The sequence below is a fragment of the Lepisma saccharinum genome, chromosome 5 (genome assembly GCF_977018435.1).
Source record: "Lepisma saccharinum chromosome 5, izLepSacc3.1, whole genome shotgun sequence".
Lineage (NCBI taxonomy): Eukaryota > Metazoa > Arthropoda > Insecta > Zygentoma > Lepismatidae > Lepisma > Lepisma saccharinum.
Window position 1 is genome coordinate 22007247 of NC_139233.1, and position 16369 is coordinate 22023615.

At 40.6% G+C, this 16369-nt stretch overlaps 2 protein-coding genes across 3 annotated transcripts in view; both read right to left on the bottom strand.

The window, feature by feature from the left end:
• The window catches only part of LOC145987711 (puratrophin-1-like), a 984553-nt gene that overhangs the window by 265879 nt on the left and 702305 nt on the right, over nucleotides 1-16369 (bottom strand). The gene's annotated exons all lie outside the window — the stretch shown is intronic.
• Nucleotides 1-16369, bottom strand: part of LOC145987555 (uncharacterized) — a 36053-nt gene that overhangs the window by 3956 nt on the left and 15728 nt on the right. The window contains exon 2 of the mRNA XM_083121907.1: nucleotides 681-731. Within this exon, the coding sequence (XP_082978033.1) occupies nucleotides 681-731 (51 nt within the window). The remainder of the gene's footprint in view (nucleotides 1-680; nucleotides 732-16369) is intronic.

The window sequence follows — 16369 nt, forward strand, 5'->3', positions numbered from 1 at the left end:
AAATTTTGCGACTATTCGGGAGCCCAAAAATGAGGAAAGGTATATCCAAAATTGAGATAGGAGCAAGAAAATGTTTTCCCAATCCTTGTACAGAAATTTTAGGATTCCTCAAACTTCTAATGCAGAGCAAAATTAAGATAAGTGTTCTCTTTCTTTGCACAAGAGCTAGTGGTTGTGTAGTTTTCAAGCTATACTATTACCCGAGTCCGGTCGAGAAGACCTACAACAACGGCTGGGGATTCGTCGGGCTGACCACCCGTCACCCCAATACTGGTCTAAGATCTCCACGCTATAACAGGTGACGGAGGAACAGTGTGGGAGGGAGACAAGCAGTCGGTAGGTAAGCCAAGGCTCTCATAGGGCTGTCGCTCAGTGGTTATTATATATACTATTACCCGAGTAGGTTTGAAGTTTACGAAAGCATTCATTAGTTGACATTGCAGTCACCAATGTAAAATTCGGGAATATAAAATCGAGGTTCCGCTGTGTTTCTATTTACTTTTCTCTTGTTCTTACACGGTGAAAATGAGGATTCGAATATTTTCCATCCACTTACTGGGAAAAAAAGAAGAAGAGAAACCTAAGTAAATCAATCAAAGAGAAGAAACTTGACTTCACATTTTCTTCCTCACCTTACACTTGTCATTTGTAAATTTCTGAATTCACTTTAAACTACTTACCTTTCCCTGCAATAATACTCTTCTGTCACCTCTACAGCTGTGTGCACTTACCTACAAGAAAGGAAACAAAACTTCATTAACAATGCATACTAATAATCGCGAAAGTTGCTCTAAGACTATGCATATAATATGACCTAGTGTATAACTGCAGCAGAACCCAAGTTAGAAACACTGTCAACAGGATGCAGCTGATCTACGATATCTGCCATAAAAAGTCTTTAGTCGACTACAATGAACATCATTGCAAAATATTATGTCTCGTCGTTAATAGCAGACTTAATTGAAATAATATTACTTTTCTATTCAAACAAGATGTTTTCAAGTAAAGAAAATTACATCCACTATCCTCTCAGCTAATATCAAAGTATCTAAAGATTGAAATACGCAAGACTGTAATTATAGTTTTGTGTGGATGTGAAACGTGGTCCCTTCCTCTAAAAGAGGAATGTAAATTAAGATTTATTTTTTTAAAAAAATCTTAAGATATTCGTTTCTCAGACAGATGAAACAATATGGGAGTGGGGAATGTTACATAATACTGAACTCCATAACATACGCCTCTGAGATTATTAAAATAATAAAATCGAGAAGACTTCGGTTATGAAACACGTATGGGAGAGGAAAGGTTGCTGGGAAACCTGCAGGCGCTACATTTAATTAGAAAGACTTGAAATATCACATATGTTGTTTCCTCTGAGACTATCGACAGTACGCATTCTAAGAACTGGGCACGCACGTCTATATTCCTTTTCCGGAATGTCTGGAGTAAGAGAACGCGAACGTGTTCTGGCCGCACGTTGCGGCTGTGTGCCTCGTCCAATGAAAGCGCGGAGGGGAGGGGACCGCGCCGGAGGGGGCGACTCGACTGGTCCAGTAGTTCTGTAGTAAACATGGCAGCTCTCAAGCCTACTAGGGGAATTCTGCATTCTACACCCTTCCCCACCTAGTCTGGCCCCGCCCACAAGCTTTTGTCTCTGCGTGTAGCTACTCCAGACATTCCGGAAAAAGGAATATAGTTTTGTTAGCTATAAAGATGTACTCAAGTTTCAAGAATAAGCACTCTGCAGAGGTTCTCAACCTTCGTGAGACGGCCCGGGGGGGGGGGGGGGGATCGGTACCCCGATTCCAACAGTGCCATTCGTAAATACCTAATTTATTAACTTTACATAACTTTATTGGGAAGCAAATGATCATCAGTGCCAAGATTTCCTCACGAGCGAGTCTGAAAATGGTTCTAGTATAGTGGAGGATTACAGCCCAACACAAAGAAGCCTCGCAATTTACCGGCTCGCGAGCGATTCTTTGGAGATCTTCGTTTTACTACTTCTTACTCCAATTTCAGAAACTTCTATTTGCAACGTGTTTTAGTTTTACACGAAGGTCACTATTTTATGCTTATTACTCCAGTTTCAGTATCTTTCGTGCAGCCTCTTTTAGGGTTTAATAAGAGACCAGTGTTTTAGTGCATATTATTCCTATTTCAATAACTTTTGCATTCTGTTTTTGAGTTCTACACTGTCTCGAACCTATCTCCTTGGTACTTACATAAGAATCATGCGTGCTTCTAACTGAAAGCTTGTAGCTTGTACTTTTCAAGTAACAATGGCTCCTCTTAAAAGAGGGGAAGGGGATTGGATGAGCTGGCATCAAGCTTCAATTTTTTGGTCAAAATTTCCAGTTTTTATTCGGTTCCGCAAGGATAGAAGCAAGTTTTTGTTTGCTTGGATGTTGCCTCAAGGAGGGAATTACGCAAAAAAAAAACCACGAGATTGCATGTCGACGGCGTTCCATCTCTCATTCCTTTGATATTAATGACACTCGTTTGTACTTAGCGTTGCATGTTAATGTTATGTAATGGAGGTTTTCGGTAAGAAATTGCAGCATGCAATAATAAAAAGGCTTTAAGTGTGTCAGGGTTTCCATTTCCTTCTTGGTTTCTTTCGCCTGAGACGTCCAGGAATGGGTTGTGCCAGATTCTAAGTCATTGTTCCAGAAGGGACGAAGTGGATCGAATGAGCGCTGGACCTCGCAAGATTGATGACAATGCAGGGAGGGGCAGTATCTTTCAAAAGTGACAAACTAAAAAACCGGTGTACGCACGAGGGGGAGCTGATGGGGACACAGCAACTCCCGAAATTTCAGAAAATAAAAATTTTCAAATGAAAACTGAAAAGAACTTGGGGAAAAACCAAAGCCATAAATGCAACCTACCCTTAAAATAACTCCCGATTACCCTACTAAGAACACAGTTAAGTGATGTCCACATTTACAATTCCAGCCCCCTGCGAAAAAAAATCCTCCGTAAGCTAGTGCAAACTATTGGCGTTCTGTGTGCAAAAACTTAAAACCGCAGCAGCCAGAATATATAAAAATTCTCCATACCCCAGTACTTGTATTTACTTGCCTTCAGCAGATTTTATACACAAATACTTATATATAAATGGATTTTGAAGTATCTAATATCCATTTTGGTTGCAACGGATAATCCAGATATTCGTTGATGAAGGATTTGTGGAAAATCCGTACAGTGAAATACGAAAATAACGAATAAAAGAATATGTGGATTGCCCGTAAAACGGATAACGATAAAACTGTCCGAATAATGCAGATATTTCGGATAATCAGATTATACTAATAATCCCTATATCCGATATTTGGATATATAAAATCCGGATAAAATTTTATCCGGATTTCGCCGGTAAAGCTACCCCCAGCATACTGCAACATGCTGTGAAGGTACACGGAGGTAAGGTGAAGGTGCCCCCCACACACATTCATAATCGCAGCCATTAGTGGAGGTAATGTGATTAACACCACGCTTCGGCCGCCTTTATACCAGTTTGCTCGGTGATATATTACTGATTTTATACACAAATTATGTACAGAGGAAAATAAACGTTTGGAATAACCAAAAAAATAGTTTTCGGCAACGAAATACTTGTTAAATAGGCGGCAAACAAATGATTGTTTAGCAGAAAACAAGTTATTTTAGTAATCGTGCACATTTGTTTAGGATTAGCAAAGAATTTGGTCAAAACTACCAATTTTTTTGTTTGTTTGTTTATGGTTTTATTAATTCAAAAAAAGTTTGTTTCTGCGTGTATGTTTGGAATACTTACTTTGGTGCTAGCGGCCAAAGCTTTCTTTAAAGGGGCAGGAAGGATAAAGTTAAGATTGGTCTGAAGGACATTAGCAACAGTGGTCAAAATTGGACTGATCTTGAAAAAGATGCGGAATCTATGTGCTGAGGCAATAATTCTCGGTTTAGGAATGGCAAGATTTCGTTAGTTAAAGCATTTTTGCGGTTCTTCTTAATTGTACACTAACACAAATCACGGAAGGACTGATTCTCCAGGATCTTGTGGACAACGACCGAAAAAACAAGCAAGGTCTATTGACAGATCATTGCAGCACAAGATTCAAGAGAGTTCCAGTGCACCAAAACTTTCCTTAACGATATGCTTTTATTTTTTTGTCAAAGAGTGATGAAAATTAACAGCGAAGCCGTACCACTTCTGCAGTAACGAGTTCCCACATCCCCGATTTCACCTTTTGAAGTCGTTTAACACATGATTGTTTCGACAACAAGGTTTCCTTTTCCACAACATCCCAACGAACATTTTTTTCCTCCGACATTGAACCGAATTCCACCTCATCTTCACATCATCACTTTTGTCTTCCTTTCTTCAAGACGCCCGAGGACCTTTGGTCCAGGTGCCTCTAATCTTTCTCATTCCATGTTTTTTTAATTCCTTTCCGAGCCTCTTTCGGCCTTCCATTCTTACGAAGTTAATGGGTTTCCATGTTTTCTTCTGCTTCCTTCATTATGTGATTATTGAGCGCAGGCTGATCATCAGAAAGTCGGTGCTAAGTGGCTTTTCCAGATTAAAAAAGAGAGAAAAAAGACGTTCCAGATATCGTGTCGAGTCTTTGGTAACCTACAGCGCCATCTGCAAATGATGCAAAGGGAAATCCATAAAGATTTACCGCCTTTATGTCAACAGGTCTTTGGTAATCTAGAAAGAAATGTGCATCACCTCGTTTGAACCAAATATATCCACCATGGATGGTATAAATACAGTGTCCCCACGGCAAATAAAGAAATTTGAACTAGCCTCCGAAGATTTTGGGTTCAAGTTTCGGTCAAGGCTTTGGTGTCTCGTCATGGTTGTTGCTTCATGAATCATCCACATTTCCTATTAATCTACAAGGAAGAAAAGCATCATTAAGATGCTGCTGGACCTTTTGGGCTGCATTGACACTGTTTCGAAAAGCAACCCCTTTCCGAGAAACTGCTATGATGTTCCAAAAAACACAGTGATGTTCCAAATTCTGCAATTTTACATCTACTTAAAATTCCTTCTAGAGAATTCAAATTAACCTTCGATGTCTGATATTGGGGTTGGTCTCGCATTTAATTTGAGCTAATATATATTTCTAATTTTCTGTACTCAACGAGGCGGTAAGAATGGCTTGCGGAACATTCGCAATGTGTTTTAAATTTTTCATTGCTCCTCTGTCACTTTTGTCTAATTGCGATGATGCGGATGAGTGATAAATAATTCATTGATTGTTTTTTTTAAATTTTACTTCGCTTTTCTGACACTTTTGGCTGATCACGAAGATGATGATGAATGGTCATAAGATCATATGAAAGGGCAATCACAAACATGGACAGCACACAACGCAAGCTCCACAGAGAAATATACTGGCTCTGAGTCCATACGTGAAAAGAGGAACTGGAACTTTCGAGGATTCGAACCTAGGATCCTTGACCTTACAGCGCTGAAGACTTACAAGTATATTATTGAGATTGCCTCTTAGAAAATATGGGTGCAATTCATGAGGATGTGGATGTAACAAGGATGTGCCACTAAGCAGCCGGTAGTTCCTTTCAGCTAAATCCAAGCGTCACAGTTACCGAATTTCAACACCTTACGTCACTCTCAAACTGAAAAGAGGCCGGTACTGAGATCATCAATGGCAAGTTCCTCAACAAAGTACACATTACTTCAACAGTGACATAAATTTCAAAGCCTCGGTAACCATTAGCTCCCAAGAACCAGTGAAGCGTATAGTCAGCCGGAGGAAAACACACACGTCACATTCGCTTCCGATCCACAACCATGCATGCAATTTTACGTAACACATGCAAAACCGAAATTAACCACCTGTCTAGCCCCGAGCGGTCTTCCGAATGATTCGGGATGATGTCTTCCGAGCCAGAAGCCGGCAGTGCCCTTGAAATTATTTATGTGCGTGTTTTATTGGATTGGCGAGGAATCAGAAGATTCGACGCGTGATATCGCAAATGGGGTTCATGTGTCGGCGGTAATTGCGTCCATAAAGCTGACAACGGGATATACTTGTCTAGGTGAAGTTGCGAATCGATTCTGCAAGGTGGCGCTCCTGTATGATTATCGTGTTACTGGCTCTCTCGCATGTGATCCGTCTTCTTTTGCCTTCTGGGTACGATGTCTCCTCGCCTTCCTGTCACTGGAGACCATGTTTATGGTCGGCTAATAAAGCTGTACATCCCATTCCAGACACTTGCAAGCATATGTTGAATTCACTGCCAGCTGACCGGAAGAATCGTACCAGAGGCTGTGTTATCGGACCCCAATATTATTTACGGTGTTAAGCAAATCGCTGCATGTGACGTCAACTCTTGTGATAGCAGAGGAATAAGTAAATGTATTGCTACACCAAGATGGCTATATAACTAAAGCCCTACGCATCAGGACGCCCGCAGAAGGGACTAGAAGGAGCACTTGCCCCCTGAGATATCAGGAAAAACTTCATGTAATTCGAATGGTCAAATTGTAGCGTCAAAGCATGGATGGGTTCCATGAAAAATAGCAGAATAAGTTATCTCTGTTTGATATCTGTACATTGTGAAAAAGTACAAAAATACATAGAACTGTTCATCAACAAAGATAGATGTCCATTGAAAGGAAGCAAGTCAAATTTAGTTTATATTTAAATTGTGGACTCAAAATCTGAACTTGCTTAATTGATTGATTGATTGATTTGGGGTATTTTATTTCGCGTTCTGCCACTTTTGGCTAATCGCGAAGATGATGAGTGATGATATGATGAAATTGATGAAGGGACACTCGCAAAGAACACGTATGCCAAGGCCGGAATTCAAACCCGGAACCCCTGGTGTCGTTCCGCGCTGTGCTAACCACTCCGCCACGGAGGCCGGAAAGTCTGATATTGAGAACAACACCAAGATATTTAAAATTCAATTTCAATTTTATGATTTGTAAAAAAATAAAAAATAATAAAGGATAATATATGACTTTTGATGACTGAAAGGCAAGATATAAAATCTTATTCTACGCTCCAGCCACTTTGGGGAACGGTGGGGAAGCTTGTATGGATCAACAATGAGAACTCGAAATGCATCATTTTAAGGTTGATGCTCGTTTGGTGCATCTATTGACACAGAAATTTTGATTTCTTCAAAATGACCGTGTCTATCTTCTCAATTGACGCATTTTGGTGCATCACGCGGAACAGCAGCTTTGATGCATTCATGGCCGAATGTATGGGGAGGGTTTAAAGGCACAAACCCTTTCCATTGGTTTAGCCATGGGGACCATTCGCAACCGTTTTGCACTAATTGTATAATGAAATAAATCTCAAAATTAGTCACAACACTACACTGGTTTGTTGGGCACGATTCAATGAAACACGTTTCAAAGATTCATAGGATTAACGTAACAGTCCAAAGACTATTAGTGCGAATTGTACATAACTATACTACTAGAGCGCATTGTATATAATGCACATAAACATTCTCCCATTTGGGTAAGAGTTTAGCGACAATCATTGTCACTATCATCTTCAGGGAGTCTTGAAGGTATGAGTAAAGCTATTTCTCCAAAGCTTGGTTAGTGTTTAATATAGCATCGTCGATAATCCAACATAACCTCTTCACCTAGCTTCATTAGGCAAGGTTGCTAACTTATCTGCTTGTTCCTTGACTATTTGTTGCACGCTTGGTGGAGAAAGGTTTATTGGATCCTCTTTGGAAAAACTGTTGGTAACAGAAAGCTGAAAGATCAACATAAAAGTGGAAGGAAAATATTGAGGTTGCCTCGAGATAAATTGGAAGATGATCAAGACGATAGGATTGCAGTTATTATGTTTCGAAAACGCCAAATAGTTGTGCCTCTTCTCTTTTTAACTTCAGATGTTTTGCAAATATTTTCGAAGCAAAGGTAAGCTTGCTAAACAAGATCCAGACACAATTTTGCAAACGAAATGCGACCCTTCAATTTGATAGCTCCCCCTCCTACAACGTTTCACAAAAGGGAAAACACCGTCTGCTGGGACGTCCAAAACAGAGCAGGAACTCCAGAGTTGCAGAACCTGTTCGTCCAGGCGGGACAGACGACGACACGCTGCCAATGTCGCGTGTTCGGACCCGACAACCTGAATGTACGACTCCGATAAAAAGGAGACAGCCGTAGGATTTCAATTCCTGTTAAACAAATCCGGGCAAAATGCCCATCCTGTGCGAAAATTATCCGCTGGTTTACGGATTACATACTGACTCGGTGTGTGTGTTCAAGAGGTGCTGAGGAGATGGTATCAAGGTGGCGAATCGCCGATTCGCGGCACGTCCCGAAGTAGCTCCTCAACGGACCACCAACAGGAATGGTCCAAGAGGTCGCTGTTGGCGAACAAAAGCACACGCGTGATTTATCACCGCCAGGAGTGAAAAAGAGGATCTCCACGCAGCCAGGAACACTAGTCAGCCGTGTTCTGGAGGCTTCGAGAGAGGGAGAAAGTTCTGCAACAGCGCGCAAGTCGCATGACAATTAGAGGTGGTGCTGTTTTGCAAAACGCCTTTGCCAAACTGATAGCTACGGAGGTTTTGGGCAATGTAAGATGCGGGAAAAATGGGACAGTCCTCTCGGTGGTCCTCAATCTCTCTCTTTTGGACGTCTACGAGAATTCCAGGGAATGTCACCGCAATGGCACAACATGGGGCCTATCTTCTTTCAGATACATCAAGAGACGAGAGTAGAAGCCATCCGAATTTTTGTAAGGGGGGTCAGGCCATTGATAAAACTTGAATAGTAGAAATAATAGCAATAATAATTATATATACAATAATTAAAAATTACTCACAACCGCAGCTGAATTCCCTGTGCCACTTCTTTACCGTGGAATATGAGGTGCTTTATCCCCAATGCCTGCACCTTAGCATTGTTGACTTCATGAGGTGATAGGCCTTTCAACCGTAGATACTTGATCACAGCTCGCAACTCTGAAGACTCCATATTCCTATATAGTCTCACCTTCTGTTATGTTTACACCCGTAACACAAAAGGCTTATTAAATACATGCTTGAAATTTTCAACACATACAACGAAAGGATACACGAGTCATACTACAGGAATTGGTTCATCAGACACAACCGGAAGTGGGTCATGGCACGGACTTATTGTACGCCACTCGTATATATCAGATATTACAAGGAAGAAACTAATTTCTTTGCCAACTGGTTAAAAATGTCAGTGAATTACAAAATAGTTGAAATGGTTTTATTATGCACAAGTTTTTGCTAATAGGATAAATGAATTACATCATAAACTTACATTTGTCTTTCATTCTTGTTTTATTTTTATTGTGCATATATTGATTGTGATTTAGATCTGTTAATGGTCTCTTGAAAGAGAGAGAGACACACACACACACACACACACACAGAGACAGACATTACCCTTCGTTCTTTGTGTATTTTCGATATTGCCCTCAGGAAAGTATGTCTAAAGCCAAACTAATTTCTCACCTTCCTTGTTGTTACAAAACTCTCGCACTGGTAAATTTCTCAAGGGAAATATTTTAGAACAAGCCTTCTGGTGGCAGGGAGGAGAGGAGGGGTCTCCTATAAGGACATAGTAACAGAATGTAAATGTTGAATGGAAAACAAATAAATTAATGTTAAATGATGACTTGTTCAAGGCATTACTTTCAACGGTATTAATTTCAACCACATAACAATATGCAAGCTATATGAGGTTGTAATTTTCCTTGACTGACTTAACAAGTTCGTTTAAAAGTCCACTTAATGCTGACAGGCTAATCGGGACTGTACCTACAGTTTAAACTGGGATCCGAATCACTGTGCAATTTGCCCCACCACATGGGGGGGGGGGACGGACTGTGGACCCATTGATTACAAAGCACAGCGCTAACACTACGTTATCGAAGAGGGCCTGGTGTAGCAAGTGTGCTGAAGAAAAAAAAAAGTTAACAGTCACACAATGAGGAGGTATAGAGGGCAAAGTTCCATCTGAAATACTCCATTTTCAAAACACCATTCCAATGCGCTTTGTAAAAAACGAGAATGATCTTTAGAAAAGCCATGTTTGAAGACAAGTCGAATGAAGTTAATAACTTCAGCAAACAAAAAAAGACTCCAGGTGCACAAAGGTTTGTATACTCTGTCCCAGCTAACTCTGAAGGAGGAGAACGAAAACAAGTATCTGCGCAAGTAGTGACTGTAGACAGCTCGACCAATGAACACGCGAGAGGGACAGAATTGCGTGGAGTGGGAGGGAAAACGACTGCCTTCCAGCAGCGTGTACTGCTTCGCTCTGGCCACTAGATTTCCCTTGCTTTCTGGCGCTATGCTCCACAGTTAGCTGGGACTTATGTATGTTTGTAGATAAATGATCTCTCTTATCATACACATTTTTGAAAATACATAGAATTAGACTATCTGTACAAAATACCACGTGATTTTAGAATGGACGAAGGACGAAAAAGTGGGTGGCTGTAAACCCTATACATTCTGTCGGAATCATCTTGCAGAACGCAGAACCTGCTTTCCTCCCCCCCTCCTTCTTGTTTACATACAATAAGCCCAAAAACCTACTTGTAAGATTAACACAACGCATACGACTAAATTAACAACTTGCATGAAGTTTCTATAAACATACAACACACTAGGTAGACATGACCGCCACAACATCCACAACAATGTCCATCAAAAACAAATTCTACGACTTGCTACTGGAAGATGTGGTTGAACATCCTATTTCGGACTATGCTATCCACACATCAAAGGTTAACACCAACAGGTTACCTGATACACTACCATTTCTGGGTAAAAGAATGCGCCGCACTGCAGAATACAGTGGGCTCTCGAACGTAGGTAAGGGTATTTCCTTAAGAGTCCGCCAAAGGAATGGAAAAGGGTTCAACGATACATGACCTTCCAAAACTAATTTATTGCTAGCCTTTGTCTTCCTCTTTCTCCTCCTCATCCTCTTCTCTGCTATTTTATTGCGAGAATGTTATTGCCCCATGTGACGTCACGAACATATCCTCGAGGAAGAAAAAATATGTAGCTTCCCTCCCTCCATGCCATAGCATGATCCCGTACTAAGTAAGCTAAGAGGAAGCGATGACAATTTGACTTTGGCATCATGTTACCTCTTTATACTATTTAGCAGGCGAACTTTTACATAGTGTGTATATGAGACTTTTCGTTTCTCTTGCATCTAAAACACCAGCTTAAGGTTACGTTTTCTAATCGACTAATTCTTGGCAGTTCCTTCACACAACAAAGGACACCGACAATGCAGCATGAGTGGGTGAAGATGAGAACGGAGGAGGATATTACCCCACTTCCGAGATACTCAAAACTAAAGATAAACCGTCAATTAGCCTAAGACCAAATGGCGATCCTTTACATCTAACAATGAGTGATTACCATCGGAAACATAAACCTTAAAACCTAGTGGGCAGCAGCTAAAACAAAATGCCTCCTCCCCCGTCCCTCACGAGAGAAGATCGGTGAGCAGTCATTACAAAGCAGTCTTCTGTTCGCAATACCACTGTCCGGATTCGAAGATTCGACATTTCACAGAATTTTTTTATGAGCCATCCTCTACTCTCCCTGTGAATTTCTGCAATGAAATCTGGTTTGTCACTAAAGAAAGTATACTTCTGAAGCAGAGCACTGGAAACAAAACATCTGGGTAGTGCAAATGAAAATAATCGACAAATTTGACAGTTGTGCCCACAAGCAGGAGAGCCAACTGCAATTTCTTGATGCGGCATGTGGTGTTTTCTTCAAAATGATACTCTATAAGGCACGTGAAGCCTAACTTATCAGAACCTCTAGGGGTCCCGGGTTCGAATTCCGGCCTGGGCATGGATGTTTGTGAGTGTCCATTCATCAATTTCATCATGTCATCGCTCATCTCCATCTTCGCAAATTAGCCAAAAGTGGCACAAAAAGCGAAGTAATATATATCAGAACCTCTGGTTGGCTCTAGCCGAGAATATTTGTCCATCAAACTACAATGCGAGCAGGCATGATCCTTAGTTGACGCATGTTACAGACAAGTAATGAGATGAATCGAATTGGACAAAATATGAGACAGTTGTAAGACATTAGCTAGTTGGAACACTTTTTATCACCTCATGGTTAATCTTTTCGAAATAATTGGAAGGAGCTTACCCAGAGAATCAAACTGACAACCCATAATACGCGCGTGGTAGTTGAAGTTTAAGCTGATAAAACGGATAAGTCAGAGGGTAGGTTAGGGTAATATTGTAGAACCATCCTTGGTGGCAGATTGAACTCCTATTGATGTAGAAATATCTTCGTCGATGACGTCAATATGACGTCTCAAGATGGCCGTCAGGTTTTTCAGTCCACTTTATGCTTAGATAGGATAATCAGAACTGGGTTGATAATTGAAATGGGATCTAAACCACTGTGTAATGTGACCTCACCAGGATCGAATCCTGGGTTCCCTGATTACAAGGTGGCAGCGTAAGCCACTACGTTTTCAAGGTGACTCACGACGATCGTTTATTCAGTAATAAATTTGCAATAAAAACACACAGAAGGATCCTTTATAAATTTCGTTTGTCATGTTAGGTTCTTTAATTTTGTTTATGTATATATTTCTTGTATCTTCAGTAGTTTTGTAGCCATTCAGAAAAATATAACCTTTCTGAATAGCGCTCAATTTTTAAAGTTTTGAAGCAATAACTCTTCTGTGCGAAGACTACTGAACATTTCTGTTAGGATATTTGAAGCGCTTTCCAACGGTATGTGATACTAGTCAATTAATATTCTAGTTAAAATTCAAAGCTCCGAATTAGTGCAAGTGCTTCTGGTGGGAGAAACTCTAATGTGGGTATTGTAATCTAGTTAGATTAATGATTTGGCATAGAACACTAGCGACACCATACTCGTAACAAAGCACGTTCAATGAATTCTACAATGGTCAATCATCCAAACCCTTAACCTCGATGGTGCGCATGGAGAAAGTACTGTTGCTTAGGATTGTTGGTTTCTAATCAAGATACTGCCATTGTTGGTTTCTAATCAAGATGCTGCCATTTTCACAAACAATGCGTTCGGAAAGACCATTGTGGCGTGCCTTGAATGGGAAGAAACATGAAGAAGCGTCGAAGGTCAATGGAAATGGATGGTGTAGCATGGTAGGTGAGGCGGTGGACTTTTCCCAACACCAGAATGAACAAGAAACCATAAGTGTATACAGACAGAAGCATTCCTAGAAAATTTTAGCCAGAGAACGGTGAAAGTCTTTGTTGAACGCCAGAAGGTAACAACAAGACACCGGTACATGAACTGCATCAGGGGGGTCTTGTTCCACACTGTCCAGCGAGATTACCTTCCTTCGCGCGTACCTTATAAGGGACGAGGAAACAACGCTGCATCAACTTCCACAAAGGAACCATCCTTACGTCTTCAATAAAGAGGACTTTCCATTGCTGGATTTTTGCATATGAACGACGGTCCCAAGTGTCTCCCGAAGAAGAACTTTCCCGTGGAGAATTTAAAAGTCGTCGCCAAAAGGAACGGAAAGAAGAAGAAAGCAATGACCAGTGAAAAGAGGTGAAGAGGGGATAGTGACACTTGCATCGAGCCCAATGGCGTGATCCAGACCTCTCTCCGATCCACTCTGGAGGTCAACAAGGGTCGACGCAAAGTGTATCCAATAGTGCGTGACTGTGGTCACAATTATCATTCGGAGCAATCACACATGGTTGCCACTAGGCTAGAAATGCTGAAACACTGAAAATACTATAGATTAATTCTGATACTGTATTATCAATGGAACGGCGACAAAGAAAATTTTTAGTTAAGAAGCTTTGACTTTTATTTTCGGATGGGGTCAAACTTTTGATAAAAGGAAAAAAAAAAACTATGCGTTTGAAAATTGTTTTGGGAAAATACTACTCAAATAACAACTTGCAATATACCTGCTACCTATGTATATTGATTGTGATTCATAAAAAACTACTACCCTCTGCCTAAATGTTATCGAAAACATTAAACTCACATGGTATAAATTTCGCGATATTAGTGGTGTTCTTTACAGAATGTGTCAAATGTTTAGAAATCTACGAGAAACAGTAAAAAAAAAAAACATGTAAAATACTACATTCACATTATTTCGCAACGTATTATGCATGACAAATTGTTTATAAATTCTAATCGGTTCCGTAACAAGATCGGAACCATTTTTCTCGCACAATTTTTGATTCGGTTCAATTTGCGTATTGCTTCATTTCAATACCGAACTTTGATCATATTTAAGTTGAATCGGAAAAGAAGACTCCGGGACCAAATTTGGATACTTTAAAGATGAAAAGTTTATTTACGGTCCAGAGTCCATTTATGATTACTGTTTTTCCCTCTCACCAGAATTGAATGTATTTACAATTGCTGAACCTTTAACAACCCTGATTCTGGGCAACGATTAACGTTTATCGGTGTTATAGCGATTGTAAAAAATAAGAATCTTACACAGGGTACAGATCAACATTTGCATTTGGTTTCTCTTAAATTTCCCTGAGTAACATGATACCATGGGCGAAGAAATAATGTCACTTTGTAAATCAACACACTAAAATCTATAAAGAAACGCTACATTTGTTTCCGTAACACAGATTCATTTGTAGAGCAGTGGAAATTTGGAAAAATTCAGCGGGGCAAGAATTTCACTCCATGAGCCCATACCTGTTTGCGCCAATGCATATTTTACGGGTATAAATTTGTTTCATTTTCGAAAGCCTTAAAAATAGACATAGCAGTTTGTGTCGGAAATTCCTTTGAAATATATTATCCTTATTATCCTTGAAACCTGGCTAAGACAATCCTGCGCATTTAGAGTTACTAATTCCAGTTCAGTGAAAAACGAACTATAGACAGTAAAGTCTGACAAACCAACTAATGAGTTCTTGCACAATGTCCTCTGGACTGCTTTCAGGTTTGTCCGTAATGTAGAACATTGTAATGGAGTGTTGGGGTGTGTCACGTAAAGACATCTCAAAGCTCTTAAACGAAGGGTATCATCAACAATCAATGAATCTTGTTGCAGCCAGGCAACAAAAAACAAAATTGTCAAAGCCAAGTGCCCAGGAGAGAACAACTTTCCTCGCCCACCTGCAGCGGTAACCGTGGGCCAACCCGTAGCCGTCCTGTTGGTAACACAGTGACTCTTGTTTGTTCTTCAGCCACATCTTCAACAATAAATCTCCCCTTCAATGGGTCAGCTGCGAGCACACTCCTCGATTTCACCCACAACGCCGTTATCATTGGAAAAAGTGGGTCCTTCCATGGATCGTGGGACAATTAAACTTCTTTTTTTTTCTTGTGGACCGGGTGGCGATTTACCAAGAGATTTCGTCGGTGGGCCGGGAAAGTATACTGATATTTATCCTCACTTTCTCACGCCCGGATAATCGGCCATCTTGGAAAATTGGAAAACTTAGCACCTAAAAAGCAATCCTGCACTGATTACACGTTTCACGGCGAGCCAAAAGAGGGGGGAGGGGAACGTAACGGAACTCAACAATTTGGTAAACACACCAATTTAGTAACACTTCACTGCTTTTATGTTTGTTTTTTTGGTGGACAACGTGTTCTACCTTCTTCCCAAGCACGGTGAAGCAGGAGGTAGGATACTTCCAATGATGCAAATACAAGGGTTTCACTAGCTTGCCCTCGGGAACCTCAAAGCAGTTTCTACTTCGAGCACGTGGGATGATAATGCTCCGACTATTTGGAGTTTGCAGGAGAAATGCTTGGGAAACAAGTTTAGTAAAACGATGTTGCCTACAGTTGGAGGAGGGCAGGCTACGCATTGAGCATACTTCTCTCGTCTTTCTTATGGTAAGTTATTGCAACCATTCATTTCTTGGATATGAGAAGGTGGTGCCGTGAAAGACCACCCAGCAACTGCCAACCTAGGAGGTTGCTGAAATGGCAGGCTTACGAGGCCCTTGAAATTGGATACACTTGTCTTTTGAATATTGAGATTTCCATACGTGCTGTAGTCAACCCAAGTCTTTGGTTCTCAACTTCTAGCATTGTATGCTTCTTTTAATGATCGATAATGGTCTCACTACATGTGCTTGGAGTTTTGAAAAGGGGTGGCCGTATCCGAAACAGAATTAATGTAATATAATTTCAAATAACGGAGACAATGCATAATGACATTCCCCGCACATAGGCCTCGTATCGAGTCCAGAATTCAGGAATTCTGACATTCGGGCAGAAGAGAATAGCCAAAGTAGCAACACAAATACAATACGTTTTACAAATAACAGTATTGCAATTACAGATTTAGGTTAGGTGGAAACAAATTGTAGCAACATTCACTAATTGTATTAAC